This window comes from Blennius ocellaris, assembly GCF_963422515.1.
Source record: "Blennius ocellaris genome assembly, chromosome: 17".
In the NCBI taxonomy this organism is placed as follows: domain Eukaryota; kingdom Metazoa; phylum Chordata; class Actinopteri; order Blenniiformes; family Blenniidae; genus Blennius; species Blennius ocellaris.
In genome coordinates, this window is record NC_137666.1 from 13,632,286 (window position 1) to 13,654,072 (window position 21,787).

The 21,787-nt window shown below is 43.9% G+C and overlaps 3 protein-coding genes across 4 annotated transcripts; 1 reads left to right on the plus strand and 2 right to left on the minus strand.

The window, feature by feature from the left end:
- On the minus strand, window positions 1-11,724 carry maco1b (macoilin 1b). Of its 2 annotated transcripts, none has more exons than XM_080512953.1 (11): window positions 11,587-11,724; window positions 10,394-10,535; window positions 8,811-8,937; window positions 7,576-7,699; window positions 6,782-6,960; window positions 5,569-6,130; window positions 3,328-3,486; window positions 2,991-3,173; window positions 2,754-2,874; window positions 2,449-2,623; window positions 1-2,204 (listed from the first exon to the last, which is right to left on the minus strand). In XM_080512953.1, the coding sequence occupies exons 1-11, from the start codon at window positions 11,664-11,666 to the stop codon at window positions 2,002-2,004; spliced, it is 2,055 nt and encodes a 684-aa protein (XP_080369079.1). In that variant the 5' UTR covers window positions 11,667-11,724; the 3' UTR covers window positions 1-2,001. The 2 variants fall into 2 exon arrangements, with proteins under 2 accessions (XP_080369079.1, XP_080369078.1); XM_080512952.1 differs by having other exon boundaries at window positions 5,569-6,133.
- Window positions 11,725-12,841: 1,117 nt separating this feature from the next.
- On the plus strand, window positions 12,842-17,168 carry rhd (Rh blood group, D antigen; the record flags this gene model as incomplete). Its single annotated transcript, XM_080513358.1, has 11 exons — window positions 12,842-12,992; window positions 13,215-13,401; window positions 13,818-13,968; window positions 14,094-14,241; window positions 14,344-14,516; window positions 14,633-14,770; window positions 14,857-14,984; window positions 15,067-15,146; window positions 16,023-16,096; window positions 16,801-16,923; window positions 17,038-17,168. The coding sequence occupies 10 exons, from the start codon at window positions 12,842-12,844 to the stop codon at window positions 16,825-16,827; spliced, it is 1,257 nt and encodes a 418-aa protein (XP_080369484.1). The 3' UTR covers window positions 16,828-16,923; window positions 17,038-17,168.
- Window positions 17,033-21,541, minus strand: tmem50a (transmembrane protein 50A). Its single transcript, XM_080513359.1, has 7 exons — window positions 21,466-21,541; window positions 20,849-20,954; window positions 19,762-19,874; window positions 19,111-19,178; window positions 18,158-18,250; window positions 17,877-17,937; window positions 17,033-17,781 (listed from the first exon to the last, which is right to left on the minus strand). The coding sequence occupies exons 2-7, from the start codon at window positions 20,948-20,950 to the stop codon at window positions 17,736-17,738; spliced, it is 483 nt and encodes a 160-aa protein (XP_080369485.1). The 5' UTR covers window positions 20,951-20,954; window positions 21,466-21,541; the 3' UTR covers window positions 17,033-17,735.
- Window positions 21,542-21,787: the final 246 nt, after the last annotated feature.

The following is a 21,787-nucleotide window of genomic DNA, read 5'->3' on the forward strand; positions in this document are numbered from 1 at the left end:
CAGACCGGGGTGGGGGGGGGTTGGGCAGAACAGTGACTGCGGGCATAGAAAACAAAACAAAACACTTCTCTACACTTCCAACAATCGGCTGACTGACCAACTGATTAAACTGTAAAATTTCACAACATTGTCCAGAAGCTAATGACAGCAGTCTGAGCTAGAAAAAACAAAAACAAAAAACAAAAAAACAAGCTTCTGTTTAGTCGGTGGAAACCACACGCCAATGAATGATGGTGAATCCACATCAGACTCAAGCAAAGTTTCTCCTTGCAGAAAAAAAATAAGAACATTAAGAGCCAGAAAGAGGAGGAAGGAGAACCGATTTAAAAACAGAAAAAAAAAAAAGAAAAAGAAACAGCCATTTTGCCCGACTGTGCAAATACTGAAACATTCACAAAAAAGAGATTTGACTTTCTACTCCATTACTTAGAAACTACAGTCTACTACAAACAGGTGAGCGCTCCCTCCACCTGCTGCACACAAACTCCCACCGGGGGGGGGGGGGGCACACACACGCCATTCTTCACGGACGTGTCGGTTAATGTATCGGTGGTACATTCGCTTGAACACGTCGCCGGAGAGAAGCAGGCGCTCCAGTCTTGGCACACAAACTGAGGTGGAAGATTCCTTAAATAGGGGTTTTGTTTTTTTTCCTCTTTCTTTCTTTCTTTTTAAACTGCAACATTTAAAACGTTGGCGTTTTACAAATCCTTCGTTTACAATTGCACATTCCATCTTTTGCAGTTTTCTTCCCTTTTAAACAACATGTGTTTTTCCTACAGTGCAACTTCAGACTGGGGGAGGAAAAAAAAATGGGGAGGGGTGGGGGTGGGTTGCTGATTTAAAGGATTTGGGCAGCTTCAGCAGCGATGAGCTTCTGACGTGTGATGAGCTGTGAACTTAAGCGACCGCTTCCTCAATGTGGATAAATTAAAAGTGTGGACTCGGTTGCCGTCTTGCGTATCGGGGGGGGGGATTTGGATGTCGCGTCCAGGCTGACCTCAAAACGCACGGCGCCGATCGGCTCCGAAAGAGGAAGTCCAGAAGAAATCATAAAACAGCCCACACTGGTGCAAATTTGTCTCCTTTCTGACTTCCTTCAAACTGAAGTACGTCACAACCCATTCAGACGGATTAGGTGGAATCTCATGTTAAAACTTCTGTCCTAAAACTCAAGGCACTGAGATCATGAGTGAGTGGATTTACAGGGTGCTGCTGGGAAGCCCCCCCCCCCCCCCCGCAGCACCGCCGGATTCAAAACGGCTTCGAAAAAGAGACGGGTTTGGACAAACGCAACTTGTGTTTTACGTTTAACGCTCTGAGCCGCCTCCCGCTAAATTCTCGGGATCCACGCTTCCAATTCGTTGACATCGTGAACGAAAACGGTTGATGGAAAAAGGATCAATCAGGTGTTTCAGTGTGGATTAAAAACAAACTCAAACGTGGCGTTGCCCGTGCTTCTGTGGGAGACCAAATTGGGCTACTGGTTGGGAGGAGTCATAATTTAAAAAGAAAAAAGAAAAAAGAAAAAAGAAATACAGCAGCTCCTCCCCAGTACTGAGGACAAGAGACAGGTTGCAGGTGTTCGCAGTGGCGAAGGGGAGAATGCCCCCCCCCCACTCGATTCTGTGAGGTTTCACTAGACACTAAAGAGAAGAGAGAGAGGGAAAAAAAAACTGTGGGGGCGGGGCTTCCTAGTTGAGTTGAGATGACCGCTTTAAATTGTTCTTTTTTTCTTTCTTTCCTTTTTTTTTGTCTCTTAAACTACAACAAATACAGTCACACAATACAACATCCTTCTGACCTGGCAAGGAGAAAGATTGAGAGAAAAAAAAACAAAAAAAACTCAACTGAAAATAAAATCCAAGAAAGAAACCATCGTGCTCAGCTGCATCGTGGTGGGCCTGCATGAATGATGGGAGGATGTGAGAGAGAGAGAGAGAGAGACAGAGAGAGAGAGAGAGAGAGAGAGAGAGAGAAAGAGACATGGAGGCGATGTGTTCACTTTTTGAGTGGCTGGTAAACGGAGGCGTTGGGGTCCAGGCCGGAGGAATTGGTGTCCATGAACTTTGAGGAGTAGTGGGGGGCCACGGGGGCCATGCTGCTGGTGTCGCCTGTGTAGGAGATGCTGGGCATGACCGCCATCACCTCTGCTATCTTCTGCTTCAGATCTTTGATCTCCTGGTCCTTCTGCAGGATCTGACCTGAGGGGGGGGAGTTGGGAGGGTGAGGACGGGGCGGCACTGGATCCAGGAGGGCAAACGCCACAGAAACACACACACACACACACACACACACACACACACACACACACACACACACACACACACACACACACACACACACACACACACACACACACACACACACACACACACACACACACACACACACACACACACACACACACACACACACACACACACACACACACACACACACACACACCTTGTGCAATCTCCAGCTGCCTCTTGGCGTCTCCCAGAGCGGAGAACAGGTCCAGTTTGATGCGGGTCTCTGCGCTCAGGCTGTTCTCCAGATGCTGGGTCTTGTCCTGCATGGCTGACAGCGCCGACATCAGCACCTCTGTGTCTTTTTCGTTTTCCTTATATTTATGAAGCTCCTGAAAGGTGGAGAAGAGATCGCAGGGTTAGTCTGCTTTGCACAATCTGGGCCTTCTCTGGACGAGCTTCGGCCACACGGCAACACTTAGCCCAACAATAATGTAAATAAATAAATAAATAAAGTCATACCTGTACTTTTATTTCAAGCTCTCGGATCTGATCCTCTTTAAGCTTGATGTCCATTGTTAATTTCTTGCATTCTGTTTCTATTTCCGTTATGCGCCGCCGCAGCGTGTCTGTGCACTCCCCTCTTGAAAAAAAAAAATAAAAAAAATAAATAACTGACAGAAACCTCATCCACTACAATGAAAATAAATAACCTGAGAGTAAATGAAGATAGCAGTCAGTACTCGGAGGTGCACCGACCTGGATGCTGCTGCTATTGCTACTGCTCTGGCTGCTGTCGCCTCCTCCAACTTCTTCCGCTTCTTTTCGTCGGCAAGCTGCTTCTCGGCAGTGGCTCGGGCCTCCTGTTCGGCTTTCAGCCGTTTCTCCAGCTGACCGACTGCCTGCTTGTCCTTTTGCTTGGCCTGCACGGCATTGTGGAGCCTGGTGTACACGCCAGCATGTTACAAAGTTGCACGTACGCAAACAAATACAACTTGGTATCTCGTGAGTGTAACGCCGCAGTGTAACAATTCCAATATCTCCCGGGTCGTAACGAACCCGAAGGCAGACTGATGTCCCGCCAGCGCCGACTCACTTGTTCTGCAGCAGCTCGTTCTCCTGGCGCAGCTGGCCCAGCTCGGTGCGGAGGGAGCGCTCGGAGCTGCCCAGCGAGCCGATCTGGCTGCGTAGGTCCTGCTCCACCTGCCTGCTGGCCTGCAGGTCCGCCTTCAGCTTCTTGACATCCTGCTCCAATCTATCCCAGGTGGGGAAGTGAACAGAGAACCAAATCAACGCTCTGTGCACGTCACACGCCAACGTTGGATCAGATCGCCACTACTGTTGATTGTAGGAGCACACGTCAGAGTTTAAAAGGTCGAAAGTACATGGAGGTACGGATCCAGATGAATGCAAATACATCTGGATCGAGATCAGAACTAGATCGAGATAACGGATTCGGAATATATCCTGGTGGAGATTGACAGATCAGTTATTCAAGCAGGTCAAATCAGTTTCCTCCTTCTCCTTTTTTTTTATATATCAAACAAACGGCAGCCAGGGAAACAGTCTTAACTTGTTTTCCAGCATGAAATATGAAAAAACAAAAATATGTTCGACTCTTCTTGGAAGAACAATTTCTACAGAGCTTTAAAAGTGAGAGATAAAAGGATTTTGATCATCGTGCATGCTGCTATTCAGCGGACGAGGCAGTTTGAATCCCATCCAAACTTCACTGTTGCATCAAATCGTCCAGATCCTACTGGTTCAGCTGAACCGAGTTACCATCAATTCGATGCAGATCTGCTTTCAATATGCTCTAACTAAGCCTCAGCAGTGCAGCTGAATTTTGCACGGACAAAACAAATTGATCCATTTTCAGCCAAAAGAAGAAAATAATGACTTTATTTTGTTGGATGGTAAAAAAAAAAAAATACTGCAGCATCTGCCAAGCCTGCGCACATAAACAGAGAAAAGCTTCAATTTGTCCTCAAAGTTCAAAGGAGGATATGTAAACAATATTTGTCGTGAGTATGATTTACACAACCTGGTACGAAACGTAGAACCAAGGCCGCCTTCAGGTTTCAGCATTGCGAGTTTCCTCCCCTCATTAACGCAGCTCTTAGCAGAACTGAATCATAATGAAACCATTCCCACTTGTGATTTTAATTGGATTTGCTTGCATCCTGTGTCCGATGGTTTAAAGGTGAATGTGACTCTTTAAATCTACAGCAGATTGTGAACGAGCCGACTCTGCATCCAATCTCAAGTGTCCTGAAAAGTCAAACTCACACCCACGTCGCCGTTTCCAGTGTTGTAAAGTGTTTACTGTTAAATAGCACAGACTAAGCCACGTACTATCATCAAATGTAATATTCATAGGGTTCATCAGGGTCTGATCTCTTTGCCACAAACATAAAAAAAAAAAAAAAAGAATGCAGTTTGTTGATAAATCTTCTGATCCGTCCAGATTATTGCACAAGCACAATCTGGTTTGGATGCTGGGACTGACCCTCAATCTGGTTATATTTTAGACAACTGCAAAATACCTGAACGGATGCCATTAAAAAAAAGAGAAAGCTGAGCAATTGTCTTGGAAAGAAAAAACAAATATATGAGGAATCTATGCGCACGCCATCACCAATACGTCCTCGATGTTCAACTCAAGCAATCATTCGCTTATTATTATCAGTAATGTCTTATAACATAATTCATTGTTTCAATTCATTCATCTCCTATTCATCCATTTGTGAAGAAGTTGCAAGTGGAGCGTTTATTCAGAAATACGTCACACATTTCTTTTACTAAAGAAAGATACTTGAACCTTCCACATATATGACCCTGACTATAGAGATGATGCCCTCATCGTCTCAGCTCTGAGCTTTATTAGAAACCTCAAGCTTCTAACTCCTCATTGTACGCTTGAATGAGTTGGCCTGCATTGTTTATCTGAGAACAATTTTTTAAGAAAAAAAAATCTTACTCATATGAAAAATGTCGGAAGCTTCAGTTCTCACTCTGATCTAATCTCGAGATCTACTGTTGCTTTTTGTTCCCCCGACGTGCATCTTGAGATGAGGGGGGGGGGGGGAGTGTTGAGGATACACTGTTCCTGAAGGCTGGGCTCTGCTGCGGGAATATTTAGGTCTGAGAGAGCAGATCTCGGAGTGGAGGACGATGAATCAGTATGTAGATGTAAAAAAAAAAATCTGTCTGAAACCTTTGTTGTAATGCATCGATACTGAGCTTTTCCTGGCAGAGTTAAAAAAAAAAAAAAAAGAAGAAAAAAGGAGAAACCTATTAAATAGACAGTGTTTTTGTCCGACCGCGTGTTTCTTACCTAACAAGTGCTTCAGGTTTGCTCAGCTGGTTGTTGGGGATACAGTTGTCCGTTGGATCCCTGTGGGAGCCGCCAGACGTCCCCTTCCCCATCGAGAGCTTGTGCTTCTTCTCGCTCTTCCCCGTGGAGGAAGAGGACGAGGACGTGGACGACGGCACGCTGCCGTTTGTGGCGCTGTGGCCGCGGGGCGAGGAGTTGAGCATCGCCGCATTGCTGCTCGCGTTTTTGTAATTTTTGGAGGACGAGGAGGACGAGGAGGAACAGGAGGAATTGTTGTCCTCTTTAAGCAACAGGTTCTCTGTGCTGCCCAGCTCTGTGGTCAGTCTCTTGTTGTTCATATGGTTCTCCATGTACTCCATCTCCTGGAGTTTAGAGTCCACTGACGACGGCAGGATGCTGTTGCTGTTGCTGTTGTGTTGCTTTTTAGAATCCCCGCCACCTCGGCTCTCCTTCCCTTTTTCTCTATACTCCAGCTCCGGCAGTGGCGCCGAGCTCTTTTTATTGGCTGGACCGCCGTTCTGTGAAACTGGAGGCGAGTCCACTTCAGATAATCCTTTCGCTGCTGCTGCACAAATAAACAATTCCATTAGGAGGAGGCATGGAATAAATCACAGCATTTAAAGTGAGATATAACATGACGTCCAATTCTGTATATCTGATATAAGTGTCATGTTAATTCAATCAAACATGGTTCTACCTGTAACTGTTCACAAGACTGCATTGGCAAGTGCACTTTGTCTCATTCTTACTGGCCGGCGAGTGTCTAAGCAAATTCATTTTTGCCTAATCAAATCCAAAGGCGAGAGCCTCGTGTGATCGCCGCGTTCATAATGTTTGCTTAAACTGCTCGGCAGGTGCACCGTCAACCACATGGTTTGTGTAGAAAGGGAAAAGCACAAGCATGTGGGCGTCCTGACGGCTTGTTTGACAAAGACTCACAACAAGCGATAATGGAGACGGTGGCAGCCTGGCTGTGATTGAAAAAAGAGTTCGGTCTTCAAGAAAAATTACCCTGCGTTAAATCAAGTCGCTTGAAAAGATGAACAATATTGAGACAAAGACATCAATTACAATTTCAGAAAATTTGATAAAAACAGCCATATGTGTGTGTGCAAGGCTCGAAATACAGAGTTTGATTCGAACGTCTCGTTCGATATGAAGCTGACGATGCCGTTTCATGTGTGCAGATAGTAGCGTGCGCTCTATTTCTTACCTTCTTCTGCTTCTCGCTCTTGCCTCTGAAGCATCTGTTGTTCTGGAGGCAGAGCCTGCTGTAGAAGCTGCATGTAAAACTCGTTCTCCTTCTGCACCTCCTTCTGCTTGCGGAGGCGCATTTTATAGCTCACGTAGCTCTTGAAGCCAAAGCCCAACGTGACCACGGGGTACCCGATGCTACGAACACACGGAAAATGTGCATTCATCAGCTCATTGATAGGTACTCAATTCAAACGAAAGGAACATTATGTCAAAACGCACTTAAGCGCTCAATAATTTATTATTTACTATACAAGTTTGTATAGTAGGTCGTCAAACTGGATCGCAGCCTGAGAGAAACCGCGATCTCATTTTGTTCATGATGGGATTACCATGTCACAGCGACAATATAACAATTACAATACTGGCCTGGCCTTTCTGTGTGAAGTTTGCATGTTCTCTATGTGTGTGCACAAAACATGTGAGGTTAATTAGTGACTCTATAACTGCCTATAGGCATGAATGTCAGTGTGTGTGATTTGTCAAGGGTGTATCCTGCACTTGTCAACTTGTAATAGATTATTTTTCTTTGAATACATAGTAATGATTCCTAATTGCACAATGTAGAAAATAAAAACATTCAATAAAAGGAAGAACTCCCGAGAAAAGCACAATTTAAGCAGTAAAGTAACTGATTTGGTGCAAACATCATGTGTGAACATTTCGGATTAGCAGCTAATAGGATATATGGCGCCTGTGCGCCAAGATAGGAACGACGTTTCGCGGCTCCCGGTTCAAAGAGAAGCTGCTCACCAGTGTGCTGCAAAGGGACGACACAAGTCCACGTGGAAGTTCTTCAGGTCTTTGAATCTGATGGCTGCCTCTATGTATACAAAGAGGATCCACAGAGATACGGTGGGTAGACAAACCCCTCTCTCTGGAAAAACCAAACAAGAAGATGGACGCACCGCATGATAAAGTTGCTACAACTTGGCATCATATGGAAAATCCAGAATTTCATCAAATACTTTTGTGGTTCGAGTTGCAAATGGGGGAAAAAACCATCCGCCGACGTGTTTAATGAAAAGGATATTCTTAATCGTGTGACTCTCACAGCCTTGAGAGGCTGAACACACAGGAGGAGGACACCAGCCATTGTCTCAAGGCTGTAAATGGCTCAGACATTCACCACCAGCCTGCAGAGTGGTAGGAGATATTAATACTCCTGTGACGCCCCTCCGGGTCTGAATGTTGCCACTGAGTAAAGTTGGGAGAGCTCCGAGAGCAACTGGGGGCCACGCCGCTTCTCCCTCCCCCAACGGAGCACTAGGATTTCAATCTGACACCTGGCCTTTGGTCAACGCCCCGGGGATGCCGCTAAATCAGACTGACAACTAATCCGGAGAGCGCAGCTCGCTTACACGCATCGTGCAAATTCTAAGAAATAGGCCAACGATTTGTAAATAAGACAACACAATGTGCATAAGCTTTGCGCAACTCTCTTAACACCTGCTTTTCCCTGAAGCACAAAGTGGAAGTTGTTCTGAGAATTAGAAACATCTCATCAAAAAATAAAAATAAATAAATAAAAAAAGTTGCAATTCTGGGGCTTCAAATCAATATGACCAGAACTGGGCCAGGAGAGTTAAATGATATCAGAAGAGTTTATAAAATCCTGACAACTCAGAATTGTTTTAGTACAAAACAAATGTCTTGTAGGAATATCTTTTCACAAAACTGTGCAACTTGATTTCTTTTTAAGAAAATTACTTGGAATGTGTTCTGCAGCAGAACATTTGAACATTGATCAGTCAGAAAACAGAAGGATTCTTCCTGTGTTGTCTCTTTGTACTACAAACCAATTCACCTGTTGAGACAATCTAAAAATAAATAGGATAGACTCCAGCAGGCCATATGTAAAATGTAGGTTCACTACCATACATGCCAGCAAATGTAAAGGGTGGCAATTACAGACACAAAAAAAAAGCATTTGAAGTGGGAAATATCGAAACTTACAAAAAAAACAAAACAAAAAAGGACGGTCTTACCTGTGTGCCAAACATACTGCACCCACACATAGGTACTGGCAGCAAAGAATAGCCATTGCACTGGGATGAAGAGGAGGCAAATGATGTCCGAGGTAAACGCCACACACACAAAGAATACTGAAAAGGCCTGAGGAGGAGAGGAGAGGAGGTGATGATTCCACGGTGAGAAGCAGGCGGATGTTTGCCCTTCTGACAAATGACACTGAGCAAAAAATTAACCTGGCATCTCCGTGAGGGGGGGGAAAAAAAATGGCTTACATGCTACAAGCCAGCTTTAGCTGTCTCAAAGCAATTGACAGAAGTTATTTTAATTTCAAGGACGAAATAAACTCTACGGTTCCCGAATGAAAAATGATGCCTTGAAAAAAAAAAAAAAAAAAAAAACACGTGAATACGATGACTCTGTTCCTCTTTTCGCCGAGCGACTCGCACACTGCCACACACCTACACACGACATTCGAGAACAGGCTGCAAAGCACCAATAATGAAATGATAATAAAGTATTGGTGAAGACGGGCATACTAATGAGCTGTAGGTTATTATCAAATCTGAAATCTGGATGTCAAATTAGTCGTGATCAAGGCGAACAGGATTTTTTTTTCTTTAAAAAAAAAAGAAAGAAAAAACTTGCAGTATGTGAACTTACGTTCACCGTTTTTCTAAAGGGAAATTTGTTGGCCATTGCACACCTGCTGCAGCACTCGCAGTTATATTTATAGCTGCTCTTCTTGTCCATCAGCTCTGCTTCGCCTCCCAGGTTCTCATGAAGTTTCTATTCTCTTGTCAGCTTTGAATCAATGATTCAAATGTCACGTCTTACATTGTTTGTTTGTTTACATTGCTTGACTCTACTCAACATCCTCACAAAATTCTGTTCGCACACAAGAAATGAGACCTGCTGGCATGAATCAGGTAAAGCATGGTCACGTCTTCTCCTCAACAGCTAATATTTGTTATTGCTGATAAATAGGTGGGAAAATGTAATCTTTCGACATTTCAATTGTGCAAACTTGTCAAGTATTCCCACATTTCATTTACATTTTATGTTTAATATGAATTTAAAATAGGTAACCGTCATAGTCGATATTGTCACTACACCACACACATACACTTCTTTTTTACATGGTTAACATTTTACGTGCAGAATTTTGTTTTGCTTCTACGCGTACATGTAATACTTTCCTATGATGAAACCAGCAAACAAGGAGTGCTGAAGATTCATTATCTGAATGCAAAGTTCAAAAAAGAGAAGCAGCAATCCATTAATGCAACATACTTATATCATTTTGAAATATTAACAGTTACTGTTTAAGATATCTATGAAGGAAATGTTATGCTTCATATAAGCAGCGTGGATCTTGCGTGGATCGAAGATCTTGCCACTATGTGAATGGCTGTTTTATGCTTTCTAAGAAAAGGTTTTCTGATGTTAATACCTTCTTGTGACCAAGCTTATAATCCACGTACAGACTAAAAATTTAACCAATCAGCCTGCTGCGAGACACACACCTCTTTACAAGTAAAATGTAGTGGATCTGCGTGACTTCGTGGAATGACAAATGAATAAAGCTGCAAGTACTCACCAGCCCCTGGTATCGAAAGGAGTCGTACACACTCCGGATGAAGAGCCAGAAAGGCCAGAGGTACTCAAACCTGAACTCGAGTACAAAGTCAGCCAATAGCACCAAAGCCCACACCACAAGGAACTTCAGATAAAGGAAGGTACTAAAAGAAAGAAAGAAAAAAAAATAGAACAAATTATTAACAGGATTATCTTCAACACCAATTCACGAAAACCCTGACTGGTGTATTTTCAATGTGTTAACAAGTACACTTGTTTATATGTGACTGAGACAGTCTCTTGATAGTCGCTGAAGCCTATAGATGCTGTTTGACTGAAAAGCACCATGCACTGAGCCCCTATATAATAAACCACATAATGACTTGTCTGAAGAGCTCTAAAATCAAGCAAGTTGTATTTTCTTGCTGGCTGTTTCATGGGATGGATCTACTCGAGCATAGCTGGTTTGCTTTTTTAGCAGGAGCACTGAGACCCAGAAAGTGACTCAGTGGGGGGTCTTCTCTGATCTCAAAGCGTGGCTGTTTGGTGATAGAGGGGCACCTGTTCAATAATTCAACGACTGCCCCACATCCCCGGCTCTTCGTGTCACGTGTATAAACTGGTAGCCTTGACAGTGAATCTCGTCTGATTGTGGAAATACGAGTGACAAGCGGTGCAACTTGTCAAGGGTATGATCACAGAAGTTAACTTTGTGTTTGAGCGCTCCAGGACACACACAGCTGCCCCTGACTGTAAAAAAGAAAAGAAAGCCTAACTGTAGTTAAAGGCAGTTAACACAGCTGTAGTATTAGTGAGTCTGACTCATGTGATGATGTTGGCAATGAGTTGCTATACTACTGACCCGAGTCCCATTTGCTAACTGCCGGCTACGTTTGACACAGCCGGCGGATGACAACCGAGACGCGGTCGAGTCGATTCAATTCCTAGCAGAAACGAAGCGAGTGGACCGGCGGTGCTGTCACAAATGACACATTGCGATTAGGTGATCAAACCCCGCTGTTTCGGGGCCTAGCGCTACAGTTAGCTCCACGGTTAGCGTTACCTGCTAGTGTCCAACGAAAACACACGGCTCGCCCGGAGGGAGCTACCGCTAGCCGCGAGGCTAACTGGGACAATGTGAGGGACAGTGAGGCACAGACGTGTCTGCTCCGTGCCGCGAGGAAGACCCCGCCGTCGGGCTCCGTGGGAAGTTACCTGCCGTATATACCCTCGGTGATTCGGTTCCGTTTTAACGGCCGTCGGAGTTTGCTGCAGTCCGCACTGCGCCGCTTCATCCTCCTCCCCTTGGCTTTGGCCTTCGAGCACCCACTGTAATCTTATCCAGTTTTCCAGTGTATCCGGACAAAGACAATAAATGAAGTACCTGCGGTATATGTCGCTGTTATAATTTCCCTCCCCACTAGAAACAAAGAAATAAATAAAGGAGTCTATTCGGGTACCTCCTCTTTTTCTCTCAGCGCAGGCTCAATAAGCTCACTCCGCGCTGGAGTTGACGTACGTTTGGTTGTCAAACGGCAGTTGCGTCCAATCAATCGAACCGCGGCGGCCTCTCCTTCTGACTGACACATAGATGAACCAATCACAAAGCAGCGTGGCCCTCTGGCGCACGCCTCCTCTGGTGAAGACAGCGGAGCGGGTCTGTGTGGAACATGTCTCCGCTCAGCCAATCACATCTGTGTGGACAAATCGGGCATCCGCTCTTGGCCAATCAGCTGATAACAGAGGCGGTACTTTTTCTGAGACCCCCCCCCCCCACCTCTCCCACCCCCTTTGGTTTATTATGAGAAGAAAATATGCAGTCTTTGGGACAAAATTCTCTTTGTGCCTGATACAAAAACACCCATTCCAGCACACGGGGGTTATTTATATCGGGGCTTTTGTGTGTAGACAAACTTGCCCCAAGGCACGGAATGCCATCTATGTTTTGTTCAAATTGGTACACGGTGTGCGTGTTTGACTCAATAGAGATGCGTGCGTTTTTTTTGTTTGTTTTGGTTTTTTCTTTGCGTAGAACATAACTTAGCTTCGCTTTATTATCCATTATGCTCTATAGTGCTTATTATACTGCTTACAAATCAGTTCTTTGTTTAAAAAGAAGTCACACGCACGCACGCACTCACACACACACACACACACACACACACACACACACACACACACACACACACACACACATATATATATATATATATATATATATATATAGACATTTCAGACGCTTCTTATTTCATATATATATGCGCATCTGCATAATTAAAATCACCCGAATTAACCATTAAATGACTGTTTAATAATCGCTTAATCAACACGACCACCAGTCTTGTCTGACAGACATTTGTCTGCCCAGGAGCTGATTAAAAACAACCGTCGTGGGTTCGGGGTTGCGCCCATTTTCACAGCGCAGAGCCAACTGTGCGCCAGTTTGGAGAGTGCGCAGCAAACATCTCGAATGGCTCCAAAATACGCACCAAGTCTACGCTCTCGTCTGGCACCCCTGTTGCTTTTTCTGCAGGCAGGATTTATTGCCATTTTTGCGTTATACACTGAAATTGACAGCAATGTTAATGTAGATGGGAAACACTTCAGGAACTTCTATCCAGGTGAGCTTATTTTTTGTGAGAGCTTTGAGGTCGACGATATTGACCTGTGATGAGAACATTTCAGTCAAATCAACTTAATGTGCGTTTCCTATGAAGCTGACTGAGTAAACATACAGTTACCGCATGTAGTTGCATTCTGGAAAGTGTAATGACATTTTCTTTTCATCAGTAAGTGTAAAGGACTGGTTTGAATGTGAGCTTTTGCTTTTCCTCTTTTTGCAGATTTCCAGGATGTGAACGTGATGGTGACTCTTGGTTTTGGCTTCCTATGCACTTTTCTTGTGAGACATGGCTTTAGCGGCTCTGGATTCAACCTCCTTGTGGCTGCCATGGCCACACAGTGGGCTGTCATACTCAATGGCCTCGAGTCCTGGTATTACGGAGGAAAGATCAGAATAAACTTGAGAAGGTAGGTAGTCACGTTTCATTTTTTTTTTTTTACTTCTATTTTAAAATTGTGTTGGACTTTTCTTCTGGTGTATATTCTGTACTTTCTTGCAAAAGTCCTGCAAAAGTCATGTTAGCTTCCATGTTGAAACAATGATGCTCATTTCACATTTTGAAACATCTCTATAACTCTTGATTTTGTCATGATTTCCTTTCAAAAATTAGAAGAAAAAATATTTTGGGAACTTGAAATTCTGAGAACTCTTGACTCATATTTTACCTTTTGCCGGGCCACTTTGTAACTCTGGCATCCGGAGGGGCAAGCCTGTCCCCCACTTTGAAAACCACGGTCCTTCGAGCAAATGTTTGTTTTAAGAAAATCTTTTCACCAGCGCTGAAGCTGAAAACGGTTGCTGTGTTTATAACTGCTTGATACAGCTTGGTTGTTGCCGAGATGTGCACAGCTTCAGCTCTCATCTCGATTGGAGCTGTGCTGGGGAAGACCAATCCTGTCCAGCTCGTCCTGATCGCCCTGTTGGAGGTGACGGCCTTCATTTTAAACGAATGGCTCCTCCAGACTCTCCTGAAAGTGAGCAGCGATAATCCTGTGTTTCGCGTTGACATCAGAGCAGTAAAACAAGTTTGCACAAACTCACATGCTTTATGCACAACGCCGCCTTGTAATTTGTTGACCTTTCAATTTCCTCTCTGTAGGTGCGGACACAGAACAGCATCATGCTGCTCCACGTCTTCGCCACCTTTTTCGGGCTCACGCTCACACGGCTCCTTTACAGGAAAGGCTCGGAGCAGCGCTTTGAAAAAGAGAAATTTGACCGCAAGTCGGGATTGTTCTCCGCGCTCGGTGAATAGTAGGCTGTGCAATTTCAGACGCTTCTTATTGCGAACATTTTAACGACATTCAAATGTCAAGCTCCACATCAACCGTTTGTGTCTGTGTATCCAGGGACCCTGTTTTTGTGGATGTTTTGGCCCTCTTTTAACTCAGTCCTGGTGGACAGTCGTACACCGGCGAGCAAGCTTGGAGCTGTATGTGGTACCTACCTGGCCCTGGCAGTGAGTGCTGTGACTGCGGCTGCTGTGTCGGTGCTCTCCAGTCCCAGAGGGAAACTCAACCCAGTATGATCTCACATCTGATATGTGACCACAGTTTTTAGTTGTTTTTTTTTGGAACACAAAACTAACGTCATCTAACAGATTTCAAGTTGATTCCATGTCTTCTCCCCACCATTCAGATCCTCATGCAGTCCTGTATCCTGGCTGGTGGTGTTGCCATGGGGGTCTCCGTGTCAGTAATTCAGCAGCCCTGGGAAGCCATGGTCATCGGTTTCTCCGCGGCCGCCGTGTCAACCATCGGCTTCCAGTATCTGAAGGTCGTCACGCCACCGCATGAACACTTTCGCCCTCCGTCAGATAATCTGTGCAGCAGCTAAACTCCCGATTGCCTCTCATTTTCCAGATCCACATGCTACTTACATTTCAGTGCCACGACACTCGCGCTATTTTAAGCACGCACGGACTCCCCGGCCTACTGGGATGGCTCGTACAGCTCTTCCTGCAGATCAAACGCTGTGATGACCACACAACGTAAGGTCACAACAATCCCAGAGCATCAATTAAGGCACAGAAAAGGCTTGACCATCTGTATGACCGGCTCTTTATCTTGCAGGGCTATCCAATTTGCTGTATTTCACATTTGCACTCTCCTGATGACGATCTCCGTCAGTTTGTCCACAGGATTCCTCACAGGTATATCAGTAGATAAATGACAACAATCTCTCAATTGACCAGGTTTTAGTTCTCTGTAGGGCCGTGTGGGAGTGCAGTGGTTAGCCCTCTTGCCTCACAGAGATTATATCCCTGGTTCCACTCTGTTGGGTTTTCTATGTGGAGTTCATGTGTTCGCCCAAAGCATATTTTTCTCCCATCGTCCAACAGACACGGATTCAAGATTAACTGGCGACTAAATTACCCAGAAACTGCGAATGCGACTGTCCGTGACGGACTGACGGCTTGTCTAGAGTTCACCCTGCTTTCACTCGCAGTGGGCGCCGCTCGAGCATCATCCAACATGTTGTTACATAAGGTCATAGAGAAAAAGGATAGTTAAGTGTAGTTCAAGAGTGACGTTTACTTTTACTGTGCATAGCAAAGTCAGGATGACAGCGATAGCTATATATCAATACCAGGGGTAACAGACGGCAACAATACATCAGTGCAATTTTGTAGTATTTCTGGGGTACTTGTACCTTTGTTTGTATTTTTTTCAAGTAGGTAATTCAACTCCTAATTACCTACAATTTACACCACTTTCAAACATAATTCCCAATATTGTTGACTTTTAGTACATTTATTTATTTTATAATTCTTTATTTGTTATTTATTTAGCCAATAAGTTTAGATATTTTTAACAGAGAAAATGTGTCAATTAAATTAATTTGTGTGAGAAATTGGCTTTGCAAATATTTAAACATGAAATTGAGTTAAAAAATACTTTCAGTAATTAACATTTTTAAGTGTTTAAAGAACTTATGATTCGGTGAAATATAAGCAAAGAGCAGTATTATTTCTGTACAGCCTGTTCAGTGCCATTTCCAGCCATGATCAATAGTGTCGTGTTTTTAGGATTGATCGTCAAGCTGAAGTTCTGGAGACCGCTTCAAAACAGGAAATGCTTCGACGATCAAGCTTTCTGGGAGGTAAACCAACATCAAAATGATTTTCTGTCGACACTTACTGAGGCTGTTGGTGAGGGTTAATGGGAGCTGTTTATGGGCGTTTCCTGAGGGAGCTTCACATAAATGGGACAAAGATGAAACATTCATAACCATGACTGTTAGCCGCCAGAATCTAATTGGGTGAACGCGTGGGCCAACGATGAATCAGTTCCAACAAGGCAAGTGGGAGTTATCACAGCACCGCATCACAAACGATGCCTCATAACTACAGCTGTCAATGTGTGGAGGCATTTAAATAAAAAATAAAAAAGAAGAAGCCTGTATGGATCAAGCATCATTCTGTGCTGTGTTATGTACCAATGAGCTAAAAGTAGATGACCACTGAAGTGGAAGGTTAACAATGATCATCTCTCCATCAGTGGGTGTGACATATTAGGTAACAAGTGCACTTTTTGTACTCAAAGTTGATGCACCGAAGAACAAACATAGGATTGATTCGAGTACGTTGATGCATAGGATCTGGAAAAACTGCTGCTCATGTGTGGTGTTCAGTTCAGCATTTGTCAAAAGCGATCTGATAAATTAGGGTTACGGTTAGGGTTTGGCCCATGTGGTCCGACTCTTATAGAAAGGTGTCAGAATGCACAATTTCAGTCATAACATTACGGCCGATCTGTGCATGTTCAAAACGTGTACATTTCACAACCGTGTTTCATATTTTGCAGTTTCCAAACCTTGTGGAACGCAAGTAAGAAGATGGAGAAAGAACCTGCCCGCATGTGATCCTGGAGGAACCCGCGTGCATAATCTGCTACGACGTTTTTGAAAAGTATTACGAGACGTTTTATGTGAGAAAAGAGACAAACCAAGGCCGAAACGTAGGAAATAAACTCATTGACTGCTCAGTATTTACATTATACATTTAATGTTGCCATGTCTTTTTTTTTTTTCCCCCCCCCCAGAAACTCGTCCCTGCTCTTTGGTGGTTACAGAAGCAAATGAACAACTTGTTACAATCAAATACAAATTTCCAGTAGTAAAACGACACCCTATAGTTGTGGAAAGTCTGATAAGAAGCGAGCAATGGCAGCCGATTAATATTCAACTACGAATGTGGTTAATTAAAAATGTTCAGTCATTTCAATAATAAACGGGGGGGGGCCATACGATTACATTCAGTAAACACGCGAGTGTGCACTGTTATGAAAACTTGGTCTCGGTGACTTTTTCTACCATGATAATCGAAGCAATTCCTGCTCTTCCAAACTTTCAACACCAAATTGAAGGATGCCACCTGAAGAAAATACAGACAGTTCAGGGTAGCAAAGCTCCCCCACCAAAAAAACAAAACAAAAACCCAGATCTCCATCATACTCGTGTTGTAAACGACTTCTTACAACATGGCTGCACAGTCTGAGGGCAAATAAGCACAATGAAAAAAATGTGCCACGCTTGAAAATATTGAAACTCTCAAGAACTCTATGAAAACCTTGTGCTTAGTTATGATTTAGCTCTTAGACAGCAAAACTAGATAAATTAAACATGTTATTTGGAAAGCTAAAAAAGTTCATACAAAGTGAATAAACCACTGACGAAAAATAGTCTTGTTCGCAGTATAGGAAGCAGAATGCGTAACCGTGAGACAAAACGTCGGAGTGCGTTACTGCCAGAGGTCCTCTGTACGTCCGAACTTGAAGACCAGACCCCTGAATCACAGGCACACAGAGAGAGAGAGAGAGAGAGTAGAAGTCAAACGTTTGAATTCACTGAATGATGCCGACGAGACCGAATCTGAACTCACCCGAAGAAAATGAACGCGTTTTGGAAGAATATTGCAATACCGGGGTACACGACAGGTTTATCTGCAGAAGACAACGAGACTCATAAAGGTTTTTTTGGGGGGGGAAACAGCATTTTCTCCTCATGAAGCAACACAACATGCACGTTCGGCTTTGACTCTACACGAGGATAAAAACCATGTTCTGAGTTGCTCGGCGGTATAAACGGCGCCACGCCCCAACAAGTGACTGTTGAGCGGTGCGTGCGCGTCACCGTGTGCCGGGCAGATAAAACGGGACTTACGAGGCACTACGAATCCCCCAAACAGAATCCACATGGAGGCAATGAGGGAGCCGAAAGCCAGCATGAAGCCGATGAAGAGCCACACTCGGGCGCCTGCGGGAGGAGATAAGAGAGGGCGGGGTTTAGCGGTTAACGTGATAGAAGGGCTCCCTCTCGGCCCGGTGTGGGCGTCACTGCGCGTGTGGCAGATTGGAATTGCAGTGGAGGAAATCGTTCTGAATTATGGGGCATGAAACTGAAAGTGAGTGAGACGAATGGACTCAACTCGGCAGACAAATGAAAGAAACCACAGAAGACAATTTCGCCCAAATGTGGCGAAAAGTCATTTTCCAAGTTAGAACTTTCTCGGCAAGAATATTGTGAAACGGCTGCGATTCCGCATCGTTCACTTTGTAAAACGTTGTATAACTGACATTGATGTGACATTTCAAAAATATTTATCATCTTCAAAGGTGGAGACAGCATGTCAGATAAGTCACTCATATATTTGACTCCGTATTTTAAAATATAATGAGCTGCTCTTAAAGAAATATTTCTCACCATCTCAAAACACAGATTAAATATATTAAAAAGAATAAATAATCCTAAAGAAGGAAATTATAGTGTTTAAATATGACCTTGGAATTAAAATCAATCAATCAATCAATCAAATAATCTAATGATGATCTTCAAATAACATGTTAACATCTTAAAATTATATTTTCTTACAGTGAAATTATGACTTGGTACATCCCAAGATTTATGAGCAGCCTCCACAGTATTTTGATTTTACCATCAAAGTCAAAGACTATTTGACTTTCTGTCATTGCTTTCACAAAAGTAGGGGTTTTGTTTGGCTTTGGAGCACTGCCATCATATTACTGAAAGCAAAAAAAATAAAAATATATGATAGACGAACAATCAAATGTTCATGGAGAAGAATGCTGTGGATAAAGGGAGTTTACGATACACACCAGTCTGTCCCATGCAGCCTTCGCTGTAGCTGTCTCCTCGCACTTGGCCATTTGAAACAGCATTTATCCTGGACAGGGTGAAGAAAGAGAACAGAAACGATGACGACACGCGATTCCTAACCTGCCCGTTTGTACAGACAACAGTTTAAAAGAGGGAGACGTTTGAAGATTTAAAGATAAACGTGAGGGGCTCATGAGCAGCAAAATGACTCGTGCTCGCAGGTGGACCTCGATTGGTGTCCATAATGATAATTTGTGTACACAGATTTATCTGTGCATAGCAAAATTCACACAAATACAAGGTTCTGGCCAGGCCTTGTCATGTTTTCTATCATGAACACAGTTCCATTTTTAGTTAAAGTTAAAAAGGCAGAGATGCAGCGCAAAAAAAGTCAGACACACCCAAAACATGTAACAGTTGCTCTTATTGTACAAGGCAAATATAATAAAATTACAACTTGTATTCAATTTGTTACGTTCATACAAATTTGTGCACACACTAACGAATCTCGTTTTAACATTCATGACATCCATAAACGTCACACCACAAGTTAGCACGTGACCAACGGGGACATCTATGTGCTGATGGAGGCCTTAAGATCTGACTTGTGGAGCCGACGGTCTCGTATTGACTCTGGCATATACACTTACATGAGAAAGGCCAGCGTGGCGATGACCCCGCAGGTGTGATAGGCATGATGGAACTGTCCCTCGTCGGGGTATTTCACTGCTGCGTCAATGATGATCCACCAACCAGTGAAGAACTGCAAAGACATGATCCACACTTAGCCGCAGGCGTTAAGAGACCATCTACTGACAAGCCACTCGTTTATCATTAAAGATCCCACATTATACAGTTTCTCAACAATTTCACATCGATGTCAGAGGTATTCAAAGTGTATAGACCCCCAAATCCAGCCTTGGTCCTGAATTCCAGCCAGTCCAACAGTCCCTTTACTGAAAACAGGCCGTTTCTGTGTCTGTCTATGCCTTCTCCCTGTGTTTCCCTGTCAACTGGCGAACCTTTAGTGTCTCCAGTTCTAATAACGGATACTAAATACCAGACAGGAATCCGTAGCTCTCCAGACGAATGTCGTTTAACAGCATTCAACAATGACATTTCCAAAGTGTTGGACATGTTGGGCGTCGTATTTTAATATATGGCGTTACTGGCAGCACCGATGGACACTTAAAGGAAGTCAGTAACCATTTAACAGGGGAACCAGTTAATCCAAAACAGTGGTACAATGGATTTATCACTATGACTTGTATGAACAAAGTTGTTCAAACATACCAGTTTTAAGCAGAATCTGACCCAGAAGGAGAGGCTCCTGAAGATGGTTAGTTAAAAATATTGTGTATTTGACCATGTCAGTTTGGTCATATGTGTTGTTACAGTTACTACCATATAGCTCATGTTAGCTCCTACTAACTGCAAGAGTAACTGTTGTGGTTTTTCATAGTACACTGAATTCATTCAGTACATCAGTAAGGCTCAACTGCCAGAGGGGGTGGCTATTTCCCTGCATGATGTAATGAAAGGAGAATCTCTGAATTGTCTAAATAAGAACACATTTAAGTAAAATTGGGGCAGAGCGAGACTTTCTTCACTTCTGAACGTCATACACAGGCTAAATACTGTTTGGAAATCATTATAAAGTGCATTTTGTACAATCTGGGGTCTTTAATGGGAAATTAAATCAATGCTCTGGTGTGGAAATGAGGGGGGGCGACCTACCAGGACTCCAGCAGCGACAGATGCGATGGTGTTCCTTCTCTCTCCCCAGTCCACATTGCACTCACAGTCCCCACAGCGGATCCCGTCCAGAAACCCCGACATGACTCTGGAAGGGGGGAGGAAAGAGGCCAACAACCTATCATCTGAATACTTCTGCACAAAAGTGATCATTACATCAACAAATCATTTCCCAGCGAAGAGACGCTTGGGAACAAACGACGCAGACGCCAGTGCGCAGTCGCCCTACGGCGTGGATGCTGCTGCTTGTATATCCTGGATCTCGCGCCGACATTTCTCTCCGAGTCCACATTCACACTCGGAAATTTAAAAAAACCAAGTGGTAACCGGCGTATCTGCTCGACGACAACCCGGTGACCCTGTAAGGGGGTAGAAGTTGTAGGAAACTGCGAGTGTCTCCGCACGTGAAATTAGCGCCAGTGTGTCGTCGCATTCTTTTGTTCATCGCGAACATTTCCTTGAAGATTTCGTCTGTGCCACGGAGTTGCTGGAAATATTGCCAGCACGCACACACGACACGGGGCCGAGGAGCAACAGCCACGCGCGTGTCACCCTCGTAACCTGCTCGAAATGTCATTTTTCCCCAGAGGAATTCGTACCTTTTGATTCAGTTTCTTTTTTTTTTTTTATGTGGACCTCTCGGATAAACCCGACTTTGCTTCCGACAGAGCTCCGTCACGCGCATGCGCACTTCGTCCACACCCTTTTGAAGCCCAAGCCTCTGATAGTGTTGCGTTCGCGTGTTGTCGTAAATAGGAAATATGTTTTTTATTCGCTAAACTTACCAACACGTGAAGCATTAAATACGTTTATAACCTCGGATCAATACTTGTCAAACCTTTGATCGACACTTGCATCGGGAAATAATGTTTCAGAGTCTTTCAAGCTGGAGGCTTATACATATAAATAAGCAACGCACCA